Here is a 20,415-nt window from a genome sequence, read left to right on the forward strand (position 1 = left end):
CAGCAGCTTGCCTTGCCAGGTCCTCCCTGATGGCTTGCCACCCGACCTTTGCCTGGGGGGCAGCTGCCAGTAGCACACAGACCGCAGGGTCAAGGGCAGCACCACCGGGCTCCACAGGGCACTGCTCGCTCGTGGGCAGGACCAAGAGCAGAGGTCTAGATTAAGTTTCTAATTTATAGGAAATGGAACTTAGAGATCAAGTTGGAGCAAATAATCAGATAGATGTACCTACATGTTCTACAGGCACTTGGCGTAGTGATTTTTAAGAGCTAACGTGTAGCTGGACATGGTGTTGCACACCTGTGATCCTTGCAACTTGGAAGGCTGAGGCTGCAAGATGGCAAGTTCAAAGCCAGCCTCAACTGCCACGACCTGCAGAGCAGAACCCTGAAGACCCAAGGGACAGTAGGGGTCAGGACAAAGAGAAAGCTGGGACCAGGTGGGCCCTTGCCTCTGATGGAGGAGCAGCGCCCCAGAGCTGGCGCACACGTTTGTCGTGTAGGTTTTTCCATCACAAGGTTATTTGTGGGAAAGTTTCTGCAGGCAGGTAGGCTCCAAGTCCTGAGCAAGTACTGTGGCACCTTGTGCTTGGCTTTCTCTGTCCCCAGCAGCTGAGCCCAAGGTCAAGGCTGGTACTGGTCCGTACCTTTTCACAGTACTTCCTCAGGCAGCGCATCACCGCCGCTCCTGGGCAGTCTTGTCCTGTGCCAGCGCACAGAAGTGTCCAGGACAGTGCAGCCACAGCTCTGCAGCAGTGAGGGGCATGGTCCGAGTCACTCCACCCACAGCATGCCACAGGCGAGCGATGTAAGTGGTCCTGTGCCAAAAAAAAGGAAAGGGAAAAAAAGTTAGTGTTTCAGAAGTAAGTTTCTATTTATTCATAATTACTTTAAATGTAAATATGTTAAACTCTTCAATCAAAATCCACAATTGGCAGAATGGATAAGAATGAAAATATGTAATTCAACTATACGTTGTCTATAGGAGACTCTAGATACAAAGACACATAGGTTGGAAGTGAAAGAAGGGAGAAGTATTCCATGAAATCATAACAAAGAGCAGAGGAAGCCATGCTGATATTAAACAAAACAGACTTGAAGTCAGAGAAAGGTTTCGCCAGACACAATGGCATACACTTGTAATAATTCCCAAGGTTGAGGCAGGAGGATCACAAGTTCAAGGTCAGCCTCAGCAACTTTAGCAGCAAGGCCCTAAGCAATGTAGTAGGACTCTGACTCAGAATAAAAAGATCTTGGGGATGTGGCTCAGTGGTTAAGAGCACCTCGGTTAAATTCCCAGTACCCCCACCCACCAAAAAAAGGTTTTAAGAGATAAGAATATTATATATTAATAAAGATTTACAGAATACAGAAAGAAGATATGATTATAAAATTTATAAACACCATAAAAATATTCTAGTCTAAAGTTGACAAGAATAGAGAGAAAAATAGGCAGTTCTACAATAATACCTGGAGACTGCAGTACCCCACGTTCAACGAGAGATAATGACTGGAAGCTGCATGAGGAGATGGAGACTTGAAGAGCACAATGAGCCGACCAGCCCTGACAGATTTGTACAGAGCACTACCAACAGTACACATGCTTCTCAGGGGCACACGCGATGTTTCCCAGTATAGACCACGTTAGGTTATGTGGCCTTTACGTCTCAAGACAGCTTAAAAAGATATCATGCAGAGTATTTCCTCCATCTACAATGGGATAGAGTTGGAACTCAACCAAAGGAAGACTGGAAAATTCACAAATTTGTAGAAATTAACATCACAACCCAAAGAGCAAAGAAGTCACAAGGGAAATTAGAACATACTTAGAGATGAATGAAAATGGATGGAAGACCTTGAATCAAAAACTTAATTTTGAAACTTAAGGAATCTAACAAAGAAGAAACCAGCTGAACATGGTGGTGTGCATTTGTAATCCCAGGGACTCAGGAGGCTGAGGCCAGAGGATTGCAAGTTCAAAGGCAGACCGACCAATTTAGTGAGTGTCTCAGAAATAAAAAGAATGAAAGGTTGGAGGGTGGCCCAGTGGTAGAGTACCCCTTGGCTCAACCCCCACTGCCACAAAAAAAAGAAAGAAACCTGAAGCTAATGGAAATAATAAAGTCAGGGCACAGACAGAAGAAATAGAGAACAGAAAACAATAGAGCAAAAATGACAAAGTCAAAAGTTGCTGCTTTGAAAAGACTGAAACTAACAAACCTTTATCTAGGTAGACTGAGACAAAGAGAGTGCTGGACCTGGTGGCCACACTTATAATCCCAGCTGCTTGGGAGGCAGAGGCAGGGAGATCACAAGTTCAGGGCCGGCCTGGGCAACTTGGTGAAACCCTGTCTCCTTTAAAAAGGGCTGGGGATGTGGCTCTGGTGGAGCACTTGCCTAGGACGTGTGAGCCCCTGGCTAACGCACAAGGGAAGAAAAGATTCAGGTTACTAAAATCAGAAATGGAAGTGGGGCCATTACTACCAGTTCTAAGAAAAAGGTTTAGAAGAGAGTCATTAGCAAACCTGCCAGCAAACTGTGTGACCCAGGTGGAGACAAGACCTCCCAGGACTGAGCCGTCAAGAAGTAATGACTTACAACTACTAAGGAGGCTGAGTCTGTGATTAAAAATCTCCCAAAACAAAAGCCCTGGACCTGCTGCCTTTGCCAATGAATTCTAACAAATATTTAAAAGAAAACTAGTATTTCTCAGGGTTTTAAAAAAAAAAATTGAAGAGGAAAGAACATTCCTCAATTTATTCCATGAAACTAAACATCACCCTGGTTCCAAAGCAGATAGAGGCTCTGCAGACCAGTATCCCATGAGCAGTGGTGCAAAACCCCGAGCACCATGCTTCGAACCAGATTCGGCAGCATGTTAAAGGGTTACGCGCACGATCAACTGGGCTTGTTCCTGGGGTGCAGGGTGGTTCAGCCCTGAAAATCAGCCAGTGTGATACACCACCTTTACAGAGTGTGGCCATCACAGCCACTCAGAAAAGGCTGCCGACAAACTCGGCATCCTTTAATGACAAAACAGCGACAGACAAGGGAGCGAGTCAACGTGATGAGGAGTGGGCTTGCAGCAGCATCTCCAGACCCAGGCAGTAGCAAGGCACGCGTACCGTACTGGACGCAGTTTGGGAAGTCCGAGCTGGAGCAATTAGACAAGAAAGAAAAGCTTTGAGTTGGAGAGGAGGGAGTGGAATGATTCTGCTCATATTGTACGCTCATGTGTAGAAAGCCCTTCAGGCTCCTCTCACGCGTTAGCCATGCACAGACTCACAGAGCAGCAGGATACAGTCACCATGCAATACAGAGTGAGCAGTCAAAAAAGGAATTAGGAAAGCAATTTCATTTATAATAGTATTTTTAAGATTCAATACTTTGGTAAGACATGTACAATGAAGACTACAAACATTTCTGAAAGAAAGTAATGACAAATAAATGGAAAGCTATCCCGTGGTTTATGGTTAGAAGGCTGGATTTAGATAAGATGCCAATACCACCCAAAGCAACCTATGGCTCAAATGCAACCCCTATCAAAATCCCAATGATTCATTTTTCAGAAATAGATCACCCTAAAATTTATATGAGACCTCAAGGGATCACAAGTAGCCAGAATAATCTTGAAAAAGAACAAAGGTGGAGGACTCTCACTTTCTGATTTCAAAACTTACAAGGAAAAAAAAAAAAAAAGAAAACTGGGCCAGGCATCAAGATATCAAGATGGACATACAACCTTCCTGTGTGGTCAGTTGGCTGTCAGCCAGGGTGCCAGACCATTCAGTGGAGGCACCTGGTGCTGATGCTGCTGGGCAAACAGGTGCCTATGCAGAATGAAGTTGGACCTTCATTCTTCATGCCACACATGCAAAAGTTAAATTATAGGGCTGGGCTGTGACTCAGAGCACTTGCCTGTCACGTGTGAGGCACTGGCTTTGATCCTCAGCACCACATAAAAATAAATAAAATAAAGGTACTGTGTCCATCTACAACTAAAAGTATTAGGAAAAAAGTTAATTACAATGTATCCATGATGGCTGGGCATGGTGTTGCACACCTGTAATCCCAGTGCTGTGGGAGGCTGAGGCAGGAGAATCGCAAGTTCAAAGCCAGCCTCAGCAATGGCGAGGTGCTAAGCAACTCAGTGAGACCCTGTCTCTAAATAAAATACAAAATAGGGCTGGGGATGTGGCTCAGTGGTTAAGTGTCCCTGAGTTCAATCCCTGGTACCCCCCCAAAAAAGGGAAGAGGCCTGGGGATGTGGCTCAGTGGTAGGGTGCCCTGAGTTCAGCCCTAGTACCAAAAATTTAAAAATGGATCCATGACATAAATGTGAGACCTAAAACTATAAAATTCTTCAAACAGGGCAAAACCATCATGACATTGGATTTGGCAGTGGTTCGGGGGGTATACCAAAGGCACAGGCAATTAAAGAAGCAATGGACACATTGGACTTTATGAAAAAGATTTAATCGTGAACTGAAAGACATAATCAACATTAGAAAGCTTCCCATGGAACCAGGCTATGTGGAGAAGGTCTAAAATTCAATAACCACAAAACGGGGACTCAGAAGTGGGCAGAGGACATGAGCACACATTGCTCCAAAGAAGATGTACAAATGACCAAGTAAGCACATGGAGGTGCCCAGTGTCGCAGATCATCAAGGAAGTGCAGGTCGTTAGCAAGATCCCACCTTGTAGCCAGTGGGGTGGAGCCATCAAAAAAAAGGGGTGGCAAAGATGGAGACTCGAGGTCCAGGACCTGTGCACTGCCGGGGCCCAGGAAGCCCCCAAGATCCAGCCACATCTTGGGCACGCCATCAAAATGATGTAGAGTAGGGCCTCAGAGAGCCGCCTGTTAACTGTGTTCACAGCAGGGGGGTTGGCAATGGCCAGAAGGTGGAAGGAAAGCAGCTGTGTGTCTGTGAGTGGTGGACAAGGTGCGGCCTGTTTGTGGAGTCCTGTCCTGCTGGAGAGCAAGGGGGTCCTGGTGCGTGCGGCATGAGCCCTCTTGACGGGACAAGTGCAGGTGAGTCCACCTGCAGGAAGCCCAGGGCTGCAGACTGAGAGGTCCAGGCAGTGTGGGCGGGACAACCGTGCAGGGGCCCTGTGGCAGCCACTGGCACCAACTGAGCTTAGCAGATTTCTGTGCACCAGCAACGAATGTCAGAAACTGAGGGACTGGGGAGATAGCTCAGTCGGTAGAGTGCTTGCCTTGTAAGCACAGGCCCTGGGTTCGATCCCCAGCACCCAAAAAAAGAAAAGAAAGAAAGAAACTGGCAAGTGTTGATACCATTTGCCATGGTGTTGGAAGTGTGAGGTGTTCCCAGTAAGTCTAGGATGCACTCTCTGCAGTGGAAGCCACACACGCCCCAGGAGGCTCAAGAAGTCCCCAACGACACCAGTCCTGGAATCAACCCGCCAGAGCCCGCCCAGGGGGAGGGCAGAGCAGCTGGCCTCAGCCGGAATCTGAGTCGGGGCCACCCTTGCATAACTCAGGTCGTTAGCAAGAGCCGAGGCGGGTGTGTGGGACCCCCCCCTGCAGACCCTGGGGGCCAGACCCTCCCCAGGCCCCCGCAGCCCTCCTCAAAACCAGCGTCTCTTGCCTTCCAGCAGCTCTGTCTCCCAGTAGCTCAGCAGAAGCAGAACTCTCCCAGGCCCCCCGCGCACGGCCCCCAGCTCCTGCACCGCCGCCTCCCACTGGCCCAGCACGGTTGCCCAGTGCCCTCAGGGGACACGAGCCCACGCTGCCGTGTCCTGCAGAGCACTGTCACTGGGCACCTCCATCCTGCCGCACCGGCCAACCACTGATCTTACAGACTACATATTGATATAGATTTTCCGTGATAGATTGATATAGATTTTCCGTGTTGATTACATATTGCTCCCCTTCCCACACACCCCAGAGTCGAAGTCAGCAGTGCCTGGGCTCTTGGTGGTCTTTGGCCTTAGGGGTTGTGTTCCCTTCCCTCACATCTTCCACCTCACCTCTCTGCAGCGCTAGTTGCACAGTCTGGGTGCCCACAAGTGTTGGAACTCAGCTGCTGCCTGAGGCTTAACCTCCCCTGGGCAAAGACCAGGCCCTGGGGAGGGTTCCGTGGGGGACGTCTGACTCCCTCTTGCAGAGTGGCTGCACTGGGCCGTCCACCCAGGTTGGGCCACTGGAGCGGGCTTGCGGGAGCCTCATTGCTGTCCTACATGGAAGTTCCTAGCCACCTTACCTGGAGCCTCGCTTCATGTGCTCATTGCCAATTGTGTCTCTTAGCGAAGAGGCCAGATATTCTGTCCATTTGAAAATCATGTTGCTGTGCACTTAGGATTGAGTTTTGAGAGTTCTCTGTATGTCTTGGGCAACAGTCCTTTTCAGATGTCTTGTCTTTCACTGATATCATCTCCCAGCCTGTGGTTTCTCTTGTTAAGTCAACTGATTTTTTAATGTTTTTCTACAGTGCTGGGGAGGGAACCAGGACCTTGCACGTGTCAGGCTGCACCCCCAGCTCCTAGGTCAATTGGTTTTTGAGATGAGAACAAAAGGAAGCCCGGGAGACAGGACGGACTCCAATAGATGTGCAAGAAGACTGGACGTTCTCGTCTGTGAGGAAAGCCCACCCGTACTGCACGCCATGTAAAAAAGGACTCCGGTCACTGATCCGAACCACTGAACTTACACAGGAAGACAGGGCAAAACCTCAAAATCTTGAGTTGGGCAGATTTTCTCAATACAATAGTAAATGTATGGTCCATGAAAGGAGAAATCAGACTTCTCCAAAAGTCAGCTCTCCGAGTGCAGAGACAGTCTTCTGCACTCACATGTCTGCCGAAGGACTTGAGTCCAGAATATGCAGAAAACTTTGAACACTCAACAGCAAAGAACTGGTGACTGCCTGGGCAGTGGGGACCAGGCGGGCCAGCAGACTGCTCTCAGGAAACGCAGCGTGCTGGCCCTGTTGGTGTTCCTAGAGGTCGCCGTCCACAGCTTGGGGTGTGGAGGGGCCATTCTGATTGAGAGGTTGCAAACTTTACACAGGTCCTGCTTCAGGACAGTGGGAAGACGCGAGTGTGCCCAGGTGCTTGCTGCTCCCACTGGCTCTGCTGTGCACCACTGTGAGGGCCAGCCTCAGGCTGAAGCCCTGGGTTTCCTCCCCAGCACTGCAGACAAACAAAAGACCATCACCAGGCCCCGCGTCCTCACCTGTAATCCCAGCGACTCGAGATTTGAGAGGAGGCCAGCCCCAGCAACTTAGTGAGACCCTGTCTCAAAATAAAATAAAAAGGGCTGGGGATGTGGCTCAGTGGTAGAGCACTTGCCTGGCATATGAGAAGTCCTGGGTTCCATCCCCAGTACTGCAAAGTAAATAAATAAAACAGTATTGCAATTATGTCGGGTCAGGTCACAGCCTTGTTTCCAGGAGAGGCATCATGGCCGATACTTCAGGTCTACCTCAGGGTCCTTAGGGACCTGATGTCATGTTGGCAGTACTATCAAATGAGTCTGCAAATCACAAACTTATGCCTCTAGGGGAACATATTTATAGATACACAAGGCAAATATTTAGCTATTTGATCTAGTGTTGGGGTATAATGTGGTAATGGATTATTTTTCAACTTCTGTATGTTAACATTTTTAAATAAAAAATTGAAAAAAGAAAAAATTTTAAATGTACCCACAAGAACAACTAAAAGAAAAAAAAAAAAGAGTTGGAAAGCCTTATAAAGTCAGAAATACACACACTGTATTTTGGAGTGATTCCATTTCTAGGACCCACACATACCCAACAGAAATGCTCTCGGGGGTCGGGCAGGTGCAGGGGTGCAGCTGATCTTATCAGCACCGGACCTGAGCTGCTCAGCAAGACTGTGCTTCGGAGACTTCCCTCTCCAGCATACCAGCAGTGTCCCCTGTTCCACAGTGAGCCTGTCATGACCTGTCCTTTCTTCTTTTTTTTTTTTTTTTTTTAATGGACCTTTATTTTATTTATTAATTCATATGTGGTGCTGAGATTCAAACCCAATGCCTCACATGTGCTAGGCGAGTGCCCACCACTGAGCCCCAGCCCCGCCCCGTCCTTTCTTTTCTGTGGCACTGGGTTGGACGTGTTTTCTCAGACAGGAAAAAAAAAATGTTTTGTAGAGAAAAATCTGATAAAGGGCTTGTATCCAGAAAATACAAAGAACTCTCACAACTAAATAAGACAAGAAAAAATTAATGTACAAAATATTTAAACAGATACTTCATTTAAAAAGACATGAATGGCCAATACACGCAAGAAATATTTACCTTCATAGTCATCAATTAAATGCAAATTATGCAAATTGAAATCTACCATACACTTGTTAGAATGGCTCAAATTTCAAAAACTGACACCACCATCTTTGGACATGAATGCAGAGCAAGTGGGACTCTCCTACACTGCTGGAAGGAACTCAGTTTTTTTAAGGAGCGGGCAATGTTAACTATCCTGACTTGGTCCTTACACACACGCCTGTCCCGGTGATTATGACGCGGCGCCCTGCGCTGCTGCACAATTAGGATGACCGGGGCAGGCATCCTTTTCTGGCTCAGCCGTCCCACCGCCAGGGACTTGCCAGGAGAAATGGAAACTCGTGCCACGAGAACACCCTCAGGTATCCTTGTCAGCAACCCTGGGCAGCTGGTGCCTCCATTCAGCGAAAGGAAGAGGGGGAAACGTGACACACAGATGAAAGGAGTCAACGCTTGGAGGGACATTCTACAAGAGACAGCTGCCCTGGGGAGGGGGCCGCGGCAATTGCGCTGCCTCCGTGGGTGTTGGGTCCACACCGAGTGCGATGACCAGAGCATCAACTGCAAGTGCGAGGGCGACTCAGCAAAAGTGAGTGTCGCCAGGCTGGGCGAGAGGAGAAACTGCAGCGGGGTGGGAGATGGGACCAACGGCAGCTCCGTGTGCAATGGGAGCGAAAGGGGGATAAGCCCGCGCAGTGCGCTTCACATACCCAGAACCCGACCGAGGGAGGTGGACGTCCTAAGACACCCTGCACAGCCCAAAGAGGGGTGTGGCAGATGGAGAGGCTCTGGGGCGCCCGCTGGCACACGTCAACCGCGGGATGTGCGGGCGCCCGAGCGCAGCTCCACAAATGTCTACGGAGCCGGCGGAGTTCACACCAGCGCTCCGGTTCCAAAATAAACAAGAGCGGGCAGAGCGCGGGCCGGGGGCGCGGCCAGGGCGGCCGGGCACTGGGGAGACGGAGGTGAGGCCCACTGCCCCACGCCGCCGCGGAAGACCGCCCCGAAGGCACCGGCGCGCTGCCGCGTAGACACCAGCGGGCGGCGCACGCGGGCGGAGCAGCTTCGGGGCCGCTCGCCGCAAGTCCCGGGCCGCAGGCGGACACCCCCAGTCATCAGGTCCGTCCCACGCAAGGCGACAGAGACGGGATCAAAGGGACGAACAGACAACTCAAACCAGCCCTCGAACGCACAGAAAGGGAATTCACTACTCCCACGCGAAACAGGGAACAGAACTGGCCCTGCCCCAAGCAGACAGAGGCACCTGCGGAGGCCTCTGGCGAGGCCCGCAGGATGAAGCGTGGCCGCGCTCCCACCCCCGCACCCGCACCCGACTTCCGGCGTTTGCCCTGGAGATGCACCATAGGAAAATACGAGCGCTCCGGGTTATTGGCTGTCGCGGTATCTGTATTTGTAGGATGCTGGGAATCAGATGCCCCTACGGAAAGCAGCCACAGCACACGCACATCCGAGTCCGGGTGGCCCCGGGAGTGCGCCACGCCGCATCAGCGTGCGCAGAGCGCCCCCTGTAAAGGGACATGGAGGCGAGTCAGCTTGCCTTCCCAGAGTGCGCTCGGAAACCGCGCTGGCTACCGCAAGGGGAGAGAGCTCGCCTCCCGGAGTGGTGGGGGCCTGCAAGCGTGCTCACGAAATGCAAGTCCAGGAGGAGGAAGGGTGGAGGGCCTCGGATGCAGGGGAAGATGGCCCCACACCGCACCTGGCAAGTGGGGGAAGAGCCCACCCTGGGAGCTTACTCCGCATTGCCCTCTCACAAAGCTCACCTTTTCAGGATGGGTGTGTTTTGTTCGATTCTCAAACTGCTTAATGTCTACTCGGTTATTAGCAAGTGTTGAACGTGTGGATACTGTTGGGAGCCAGGATTCTCACTGTGGAATGAGAGGCGGAGTGGAGAGCCCAGAAGAACGCCATGGTAATGGGGTGGATTAGAGGCGTAGGTCTGGCCCGGCTTCTGACCCGTGTGCCAGGTGTGCATGCGCGTCTACCTGTGTAGGTGAGCTGCACTTCCTAGCCCTGTCCACAGGGCAAGGAGCATTCCTACCACCCAGTTCTTGGCTGCAAATTCCTGAGACAGCGCTGGTCCTGAGGCCCAGAGGATGCCACATGCTGGACAGGAGGGTCTCACAGAAGAGAGCACAGTGCAGGCAGGCAGCGTGTAGGGCTCCCAAAATTGACAAGAGGAATGGCAGCACTGAGGTCAGGTGTCATGTGCACAGCAGTAAGAAATGTGTGTATGCAGCCAAGTGCCCATAAACTTGTACCGGGGCGAGGAGGAAGCCTGCGCCTGCAGATGCCAAGTGCTGGCTGCAGGACAGAAGGGAACTGGGGCCCAGAGCCTGCACAGCAGTGTCCCAGCAAGAAGCACCGCAGGTGCGTGTCCGGAACTGTGCACAGAGCTCACCAGCTGCAGGGGACACCTCTGTCCCCTGGGAAAGGCCACCCTGAGGCACCAGGTCCAAGGGCTTGTTGTGAACAGCTTGCTCTCAAAAGGCTCAGGAAACATGTCTTCATATAAGCAGTGTGACCTCCTTCACGTGGTGTCTGCAGCACATGGTATGTGCACAGTATGCACATGTGTATACACGCGGTACCTGTAACGTGTGCTCGCAGCAGTGACCCATCTTCTGCCCCCGTGCCTGGCAGTGTCGCACTAAGTGTGTTTAGAACAGCGCGACAGAGGCAGTCTCCAAAAGTAACTATGAATCAAAAGACGCTGCATAAAAACATTTAAACGTTTATTCTCCTTCCTTTTCCAACATGTTTCTCTCCTGAAATCTCATCTGAAATGCACATGATGTACCTGTGCCGTGGTGGACTGGCAGGTGCTGAGGCCTGGCTCACGTGGCTTTGCGGGCGTGTGCAGCACTCGTGGCCAGGGGCAGTGCTCAGTGAGGCCCATCCAGCCCGCTGCGTGGGACAGTCCCAGCCTGGCTCCTGTGCCCTCTCAGTTATGAGTGGAGCCCAGATGACGAGAAAGGGCCCTGGGCGCAACCAGTGCCTGTGGCAGTGGCTCCGAGGGTGTCCAGCTAGGCCCTTGTCCCTCAAGCCACGTGCCCAGAAGTAGTGGTGGACAGGGCCCAGTCCTGCTCTGGGGCAGTGTCAGGGGCATGCTGTCCCCGCCCCTAGGACGGCTGGACAAGTCTCTCCAGAAGTACCAGCCTGGTCTGCAGGTTGACATCAAAGGGAGGCAGTCTGGTCAGGTTCAGACTCACGCCGCTGGTGCCTACAATGCTGGCCAGGATGCGGTGTGTGTCCCTGTAGAGGGCCAGGTGTCCAGGGGCTGCCTCCATGAGGACGTGCGTGTAAGTCAGCATGTCTGCCGCGCCCGGCTGCAGGTCTTCCCTCTTGTCGTACCTGGGAAGAGGAGCAGGCCGTCCCACCGACACCCACTCCCACCTGCCATCCACGCCACCAATGCCCCTCCCACAGCCACGGGTGCCCTGAGGGCCTGGAGGTGCCTCTCAGGAGCATTACAGAGTCCTACCTCCAGGCGCTGTTGACTTGCAGGAACCGTGACACACCCGTCTGGGCAGCAGCGGTGTCAATGTGCAGGAAGACATCTAGGGAGACCACTCCTGGTGAGAACCCCACAGGCCCCAGGCTGGCCCGTGGCGCCCCGGCACCCACCTGTCCAGGGAGGCACCAGCTCGTGCAGCCGCCGCATGGCCGTGCCACCAGGGTAGTTGAAGTGGGACACGCGCAGGCACACGGCAGCATAGGCGGCATTCAGCACCAGATGTCCCACCACAAGCAGGGCCCCTGCCTTGTAGAGCCGAGACTTTCTATAGTTATTCAGCCTGAAGAAGGAATGACTGCGTTCAGCAAGGAGAACACGCTGGCTGGAAGAGAGCACCCGGTGATGTCCAGACAGCCTGCTTCCAGCACTCGTCACAGCGAGTCGCCAGCAGCAAAGGCGGTCACCGGCCACATCAGGAGCCCATTCCACCCAAGGTGCCAGTTTAAAACTCAGACATTCAGAAAGACACAGGTTCTCAAGGGTTCCCGAGAACTGTGGGGTCAGAGGGCCTGGGCCCATGCCCAGCTCACCGCCTGCTTCTGCTGTGAACAGTTAGAAGCAGAGACTGGGCCCAGGGACCCACAGTACCAGGCCCAGAGGGAGGGAGGACTGGCTCAGTCCTGTCCACCTCCAGGGAGACCCACCAGACCAGGCCTCACCACCACACAGCCCCATGCTGAGGGCCCCTTGCTGTGACCGCTTTGTGTAAGCATTTGTCCTTGTCCTGCCCCATCCCTTTCTGAGAGTTACTAACCCATGACCTTCAAGCCACCCCAGTTGCTGACTGTGACCTTTGAGCCACCTGAGCACTGCCTGTGAGCGTTCTTACCCAGTCCTTCCCTACGGCCTTGCTACCCACCTGTCCCAGTCTACATGCCTACCCAACAAGGTTCCCGCCTGCCTGTGGCTTCTGCCTCTGAGACGGCCTGAATCTGAGACCAGGGCCACTGCTTGTGAACCCGCGTCCCCAGCAGCACTCTCCTCAGCCTGAGCCAGCCTCATCCAACACTGAGCAGAGCTGCCCACGCTTCTGCTGCCTCGGGGCTGGCCAGTGACTACAGAGTTAGGAGCTGCAACACGCGTGGCCTGCATGAAGATATCCATGACTCCCTGGCTCTTTACAGGAAGCTTGCCAACCGAGGTCAAAGTTCATGGTGGCCTCTCCTGGACCAGGCCCCCACCTAGGCCAGCGAAGATGCAGATTTTCAGCTCAAAAGACCCCCGCCCCAGTCAAAGGTCTTGAGCAAGGTCCAGTATGGTCCTGGGCCCTAAGTGCCTGCAGGAGGGGTTCAGTACTGCTGGGAACTTCCTGTTTGCTACAACTGTCGCCTCAGAAAGCCTACAGCGTATGGCCTGTTCCCACCCTGGGAGACAAAAACTGACCACCCAGAACTGAGTGACACAGCACCCAGAAGCACGTGCTGCTCCTGGACTAGGGCCCAACACCACCCTGCACACCTGCTGTGGCCATGGTGGGTGCAGAGGCCAGCTCCTGCTCTTGGCGAGCTAGCATGCACACTTGGTGGCCTCACCACATGGACCAGCCCCCTCCCAGGACCAGCCCTGGGACAGGCAGCAAAGCAGGCCCACAGATGGGGACCAGACGGGCAGGGCGCAGTACCGAGGGCCACTGCGTCTAGCCACAGGTACCCTGGCATTAAAACATGCCCACTGTAAATTCCCAGCAAGCAGCAGGCCTGCCTGAATCTTGAGACACAAGTAGGCCAGCACACACCAGGCCCTGGTCTCATGCCCAGCACCATGAGGGACAAGGGAAGCAGAGATGGCCAGAGTGGCGACTCACAGGTAGGCACAGCCTCTGGCAGCCACCACGTTGAGCACTGGGAAGGCGTAGATGATGAAGCGCAGCTCCTTGTGCGGAAGCAGGGAGTAGGACGCCACGAAGCCCAGCACCGGCAGAGCCAGCACCCGCATCCTCCTGTCCGTCAAGCCCAGGGGCACAAAGAGAAGGCTGCAGCCCAGGCCCCGGGGCAGGGCGGAGTAGAAGTACCACAGCAGCGGTGAGGTCTTCCGGCCAGGTTAAGGAGGCCACGCAAGGGTCAGTGACAGGGCCATGTCCACTTAATGGAACTCCAGCTGGGCAGCAGGGTCAAGGCCGACCTGGCCTTCCTATTTACACAGCTTGCTAAAGGACACGGTCGGGACCATCAGGGGACCCGTCATAGCCTATGTCACAGGCAAGGGCCGGGGCTTGGTTCATGCCCCCCAGGAGGCACCCCAGGAGGGCTGCGGGAGTTCTCTCGTCCCACCCTGTTCTTACTTCAGCAGTGGACAACACCGGTGCTGGGTGCTAGGGAGCCACACACCACCTGTGTGTGCACCTGAGACCTCCACAGCCAGTGCTCTTATGGGCGAGGTCAGGGCAACACCACAGGGAGGTGGGTGCTCCCAGGATGGGCAGAAGGGAGTCAGGGTGGCCGTTGGGGCCAGGGACACTCAGGTGTGAACAGCTGCCACCCACCAGGGCCACTCAGCAGGGAGGGAGACCAGGGACAAGGGCTGCCCTCCCCACCCACCACCGCCTACAGAGGTACATGGGATACACCCCAGCTGGAACTTTTGTTCAGGACAGTGTTGTACCAGAGGACCTTTCCTTCTGGCCACACAAGGTGGCGCCAGAAATAGGAGTCCACAGCAACCGTCAGTCCTGTGGAAGGCAAGTTTCCCAGTAAGGAGCATGGCTACCTGGCAGGCTCAGGGCCCTGGAGTCTTACACATGGGTGGTCAGCCTCTGCAGAACAGCCTGTTGGCCGCAGACACCACCGTCTGCTCCACAGGAAAGATGCTGATCAGGCTGGGGATACCACTTCCCAACAGGATCTTCCCAGAGCAGTGGAAAACTGTCCCTCCCCACCAAGTCCTCCCACCCAGCCTCAGCTCCAAGGATAGAGGGGCAGGCAGAGGATCCTAGGCTACCATGGAGCCACCATGGAGATCAGCTTGGGGTAGCTGAACTAAGACCCTTTAATACTGCTAAAAGTTAAGGTAATTTTGTTTAACATTACTTAAAACGCAAATTTCTGTCTTTGTGAAATAAAGCAAAAGGAAATCCACCAGGAGCCACTGGGCAAGGCCGACTCACCCAGACAGAAGGCCCCCGCAGGGAGGGCGTGCTGCAGGAGTCTAGCCATAGAAATCCTTCTGTGGTACAGCGTCAGCAGCAGCAGGAGACCCAGCAGCAGGCTCAGCTCAGCCCTGAAGACCACGGTCGCGAAGGCCGAGAGCCAGATGAAGCGGGTCCACTGGTGCTGCAGCCAGGCTGTGAGCGCCGGCAGGACTGGGAGACACGGGCAGCCCCATCAGCCCACCCAGCTCATAAAGCACCCCCGCAACACGGAGGCTCATCTCATTGTAAGAGTCACGACTGCTGGGCAGGGACCCAGGGGTGCCCTTTGCCCATCCCTGAGGACAGAAAGGCCTGGTTTTGGATGAGGAGCTCAGCATAGGGTGGTCTGCGGGCAGAGCCTGCGACTACGTACCCACAGCCAGGGCCAGCACGTTGGGGAGCGTCCGTGAGCAGTAAAACATCAAGTGGAACTGTGTGGCCGTCACCCAGCAGAACATGGCAGCTACTGTGGCCCCAAACTGTCGTCTCACTTCTTTTTGTAATGTCCAGAGCCCTGAAATCACGCTGAGCCCAAGGACTCCTCGGACTAAATAGACAGACAGACAGCAACTGTAGGACAACAGGCAGGACTGCAAAGGACAGGGATGCACCCAGCCCTTCCAGTGCCACTCAGGCAACAGCAAAACAGCAGAGGGGTCATCTCTGGCCCCAGGATCGGACCACCTGTGCCCTGTACATGGCGCTTGTGTTGGGAACTGCACTCCTGACCCTGGTTTTGCCTCTGGGCCACTCGAGCTCATGGGCTGTTCTGCTGCAATGGGAAGGGCAGGTGATCAGCCAAGTCCTACACAGTCTGGCTGCGGGGCCCTTGCTGGGAGGTAGTGTTGGCCAGGTGCCTGAGTGAGCAGGCCAGATGTGGGGCAGTGGCCTTGGGCAGGATGCTGAATGGGAGCTGCCCAGCGTCAGTAGGTCTTGGAAGGTAGAAGTGCCCAGGACAGGGCTGGCAGACCACATGCTCTTAGAGTGGACAGACCTCATTGGCTGCTGGCCCAAGACTGAAGCTGGGAGGAAATGACCTGGTGTGCCCTGCCAACTGCCCAAAGGCCAGGACTGCAAAGTGCCCATGTGAAGATCACAGGCTAGGGACTGAACTGTGGCTCAGTGTGGAGCACTTGCCTAGCAGGTGTGAGGCACTGGGTTCGATTCTCAGCACTGCATGTGAATAAATGAATAAAATAAAGGTCCATCAACATCTAAAAAAATTTTTTTTAAAAAAAGATCACAGGCCTACAGATGTAGGCAACCTCAGGGGGCTGACCCTGGTGTCTGTTCGGCAAGCCTGGCCTGGACACCAGGCACTTCCCTTGTGTGGTGCTGGCCACGTATAACTGATGTTCATGAGGAGTCGAGTCCAGCTGCCACTCTAGTTCTGGGGTGCCCCTGGCAGCATCCATGTGGCATTCTGTGAAGTTTCCTTATTTCCTCCAAGTCTGTGTCTCAGAGTCTGTCACCTGCACCTGGGGGTCCCTCTGCCTTTCTATCTTCCTGGATGTCTGACCATCCCTGAGTACCCAAGACAGGGCCGGCAGATAGTGAATGACACAATCTCAGTCCCAGGGAAATTACTATCATCCTGTGAGGAGTTATTCTGGTCAAAAAACTGTTTCCAGATTGCCTTAGTGCAGTCAGGAATGAGAACAGTGGCCATGCAGACGGCAGCCAGGCACTGCTCAGCTCCTAAGCCTCTCACCACCACCCAGAATACAGAAGCCTCTGGGGCAAGTGCACCCCAATCTGGGAAATGCATATTTCCTGCCCTGACTGTGGCCAACCCCTCCCCCACTGTGGCTCCCCTCAAGCCTCTGCACAGCCAGGCATGGCTTGCCAGCTACCCACATGGTGGTCAACTTCCATGTCCTGATCTGTCCTTCCAAGAAGCAGAGCTGCGCTTTTTAAGGGTCTCCGTACAGGCTGCTCAAATGGGCTAAGGAACAACACTTCTGAGTGAGTTGGGGAAACCTGAGTATGGTCCAATTAGATGCATTAAAAACTTACTGAAGTGGAAAAATGGTGATCACTGCCTAAAAAGAATCAGGTGGTGGAACAATGTGCACAGAAGGTTCTCAGTCTGGTTTGGAAAAAAGCACAGGCATCCAAGTGCAGTTAGACAGCAGGAACGCACTCTGGTGGCCCATAGGACACACGGCACAGAAAGGTGACTACCAGCAGTTTACAGGATTCTCAAGAGAACTAGAAGAGCTTCAGGTTCTCACATAGACATGGCCCTTGGTGCAGGAGCCAGAAATGCTGACTACCCCAATGTGACCACTGTGCAGTGTGCATGTGTGTGCTGTACCCCAAAAGTAAGTACAAGTATATCGTGTCATCACAAATCTCAGGGGCACAGAGAAGTCCAGAAGACCTGCACGCAGACCAGTGTGGTGGCCTCTAAGAATGTGAGGCTGGTCTGTCTTTTCCCCAAGCAGGCACACTGTCCCTGCAGCAATAAAGGGCTCTGATTTTGCAGGGCTCTCCCACTGAGCGGGAGCCCAGGGCCTCATAGGTGCCTCCCCTCCGGACTGTGGAGGCAGAGTGTGCTCACCTGTCCCGGATCTGCCTCCAAGGCCAGCTCTGAGGCCCAGCCTAAAGTGACTCAGGGCACCCAGGTATAGGCACACCTTGTGATCCCAGACACTCAGGAAGCTGAGGCAGGAGGATTCCAAGTTCAAGACTCAGCAACTTAGTAAGGCCCTTAGCAACAGTGAGACCTTGTCTCAAAATGAAAAATAAGGACTAAGATGTAGCTCAGTGGTAAAGCACTCCTAGGTTCAATCCCCACAATTTTTAAAAAGTACAAATAAAAGCAACTGAAGGCTTTTGACATTTGGGAATGTAAGGGGGACTTTCTCAAATGAGAAGCAACCTGGCCCACAGAGACCATGGGCTGATGTTGCAGTCTGCTCTTACCTATGAGCTGAGAATAAAACCTGGACACTTCCAACAGTGAAAGCACATAGACCAGGGGGCTGGAGACGGCCGCCATCAATAGAGGCCCAAGGAACGTCCTGGGGACAACACCGGGAAATTCATGGTGGTCGTACTGCAAGGAGAAGGGGCGATTGGCACGGCGGCCAGGCAGGGAGCACCAAGGTCCTCCCCAAGAGCAGCAGCAGCCTCACCTTGTCCATATCCAGGCGGTGGTACAGCAGATCGTGCGTGGCCTGCAGGTTGAAGCTCTCCTCCACCTTGGTGTAGGGACAGGTGAGGAGGTGGACAGCAGCGACCATGACCAGCAGCCCCAGCAGCAGCAGTGGCTGCCTGCTGGGCGACTTCCTTCCAGCCATGTGGGGCTTTAGACTTCACGTGCCTGGGACAAATACCAACTGTCAGCAGCCTATCCTGCACATTCTGAAAGGACAAGTGGATCCTGGAGTTTCAGAAACCACACCTGAGGTCACATTTCTGAGATCTGGGGGAGGTAAGCAGGAATCCTGTGAAACCTGGAAGTTGAAGAAGAGCTGTGCTTGAGAAGCTGTCTTAAGCTTCCAGTGCTGTCAAGTCCTGTTGGGAGGCCTGTGTGGAACCTGCAGTCTGCCCAGCTGGAGGGCAGCCCTGTCCTGAGAGTCAGGTGAACCATCCAGGGGATGGAACAGGTGCTAGCACAGTAGGGGTCGGGGGAGGCCCACACCCGGAGGATGAGAACAGCCACTGGGGCACAAAAGGCTGGATGCAGCTGGGGACATGGGGTTCAGGGTTCCGCAGAGCCCTGCCCCCAGAACAGTGGGATGCGACTGTGGACGTCCACCCTGCTGTGCTCTGAACTTCCCAGGGGCCTGGAGGAGCAACACAGGCTGTCCCAGATGGCACCCCATTGGCCATGGACCTGAATGTGTGCCCTTGACACTGCCTGTCAGCAGTCATCCAGTCCTAAAGATGGCCTCAGGGACCCCTGACATAGAGCTGCTGAGAATCCATGAGATCACCCAGTTGCACCCTGGAACACCTAGAGAGAGGAGGGGGGAAAAGGCTTCTTCATATTTCTGGATTATTTAAAAGCAAGTTTGATTTTATTCAGTGAAAAACATTAAAGCCAGAAGCAAAGGGAGGCCATGCCAGGGGCTTACCATTTATTAACACTACTGCTTGATTAGATAGTTAAGAAGTTGGTACTCTCCAGAGAAAGCAGACGGGGAGTCATCAAAGGAAGGAACATCTACATACCAGAAGGAGCAGGGATCATGTGGTGGGGAGTGGGGAGAAAGTGGAAAGAGACTTCAATGATTTTAGAAAGACCAAAATGGTACACAGAAAAAACTTAAAAATTTGGTACCAAGCTGGGCACCATGGCCACAACTGCAGGCTGAGGCAGGAAGAGTCCAAGTTCAAAACTAGGCTGGGTGACTTAGCAAGATTCTGTCCCCCAATAAAAATCTTAAAAAGGGCTGAAGGTGTTGCTCAGAGGTGGAGAGCTCCTGATTCAACCGCCAGCACTGCACATGCACGTGCACCATTTCGGTACCAAAGAGATCTCTCAAGGCCTTTAGAACACTGTCCACAGTTGTCCCCCTCCTTTAAACTACTTGAGGCCAGGGTTTTCTGCTGTTTGTCCCCACCAGTGTCACCTCACAACCGAAAACAGCCTGGCCCTGAGGGCGGGCACACCTGCGGTCTGAACGAGCTTGAGGGCCACCGGGGGTGGGCACGCAGTAAGCTACGCAGAAGTGTGACAAAGCCCAGAGTGGGGATCTCATCGCACCAGCCTGTTTTTATTAGGAACATGCTAAGCCTTGATTTCCAGGAAAGCAGAGGGGGCTGCAGAACACTCACATGACACTCTCCACTCTTCCCACTGTCGTGAGGAAAAAAGAAACAGGAAGCATCGACACGCACACCAGAAGCAGCTGTGCAGGGCGTGCAGCTTGGCAGGGACCCGACCGCAGTCCCGGTCGTCCCGGTTAGAGACCAATCCCAGGTGAGAGGCCAGTCCCCAGGTGAGGGCGCCCCGGGTGCAGAGACCCGCTCCTCAGGTCGAGTTGGGGGCTGTCACGCGCAGTAACGCCCGAGGAACGCTGCGACCAAGGCAGGCTAGGGGTCTCCTCCACCCTCCCCGCGCCCGATCTCGTCACCCCCTGAGCTCCCAGCCCCAGGGGCGCGCGCTGACCTCTTCTCACCGCCCGCCAAGTCCCTCGGAGCTCGGTGGCCTGAACTGCCCTCGGCCGGAAGCCGGGCGGCGGAAACGGCAGAGGCAAAGCCCTTGCCCGAATCGAACATGGCCGCTAAGCCTCCGGCTGCCGCCACAGCGTCGCACCCACCTGCCCCAAGTAAAGATGGCCTCCGCCGGCAGTGCGCAGGGGGCGGGGCACGAGGACGACTTCCGATCTCGCTGCCCCGCCCCCTCCCGTGGGTCGCTGACCCGGGGCCTTCCCATTGGTCACCTCTCGTGGCGAGCTCGGATTGGGCCACGTCAGGCCGGGGCAGACCCAGTCGGCCAATGGCGGTGCGCGGGCTTTGGGATGGGCGGAGC

The 20,415-nt window shown here is 53.9% G+C and overlaps 2 protein-coding genes across 24 annotated transcripts in view; one reads left to right on the forward strand and one right to left on the reverse strand.

The window, feature by feature from the left end:
* Positions 1-16,134, forward strand: part of Zbed4 (zinc finger BED-type containing 4) — a 46,697-nt gene extending 30,563 nt beyond the window's left edge. For 11 of the 15 annotated variants that reach the window (XR_007108193.1, XR_007108194.1, XR_007108186.1 and 8 more), the window contains one exon: positions 4,371-6,439. Coding sequence is in view for 1 of the 15 variants with exons in the window: in XM_047548337.1 (XP_047404293.1) it covers positions 6,455-6,634 (180 nt within the window). In the remaining 14 variants the exon portion in view is untranslated. The other 4 variants (XR_007108183.1, XR_007108185.1, XR_007108184.1 and 1 more) reach the window with 4 other exon arrangements.
* Positions 10,998-20,197, reverse strand: Alg12 (ALG12 alpha-1,6-mannosyltransferase). 9 transcript variants are annotated; one of them, XM_047548342.1, is made up of 14 exons: positions 20,053-20,080; positions 19,719-19,740; positions 19,016-19,104; positions 18,775-18,894; positions 18,340-18,391; positions 18,071-18,258; positions 17,859-17,991; positions 15,304-15,477; positions 14,907-15,101; positions 14,368-14,471; positions 13,608-13,831; positions 11,914-12,125; positions 11,771-11,846; positions 10,999-11,640 (listed from the first exon to the last, which is right to left on the reverse strand). In XM_047548342.1, exons 6-14 carry the CDS (start codon positions 18,233-18,235, stop codon positions 11,409-11,411), a joined length of 1,515 nt encoding a protein of 504 aa, XP_047404298.1. In that variant the 5' UTR covers positions 18,236-18,258; positions 18,340-18,391; positions 18,775-18,894; positions 19,016-19,104; positions 19,719-19,740; positions 20,053-20,080; the 3' UTR covers positions 10,999-11,408. The 9 variants fall into 9 exon arrangements, with proteins under 9 accessions (XP_047404306.1, XP_047404298.1, XP_047404299.1 ...); XM_047548343.1 differs by lacking the exon at positions 19,719-19,740 and having other exon boundaries at positions 20,053-20,092; XM_047548345.1 differs by lacking the exons at positions 19,016-19,104; positions 19,719-19,740 and having other exon boundaries at positions 20,053-20,085.
* Between the last annotated feature and the right edge of the window lie 218 nt (positions 20,198-20,415).

Source organism: Sciurus carolinensis, chromosome 4, assembly GCF_902686445.1.
Source record: "Sciurus carolinensis chromosome 4, mSciCar1.2, whole genome shotgun sequence".
In the NCBI taxonomy this organism is placed as follows: Eukaryota; Metazoa; Chordata; class Mammalia; order Rodentia; family Sciuridae; genus Sciurus; species Sciurus carolinensis.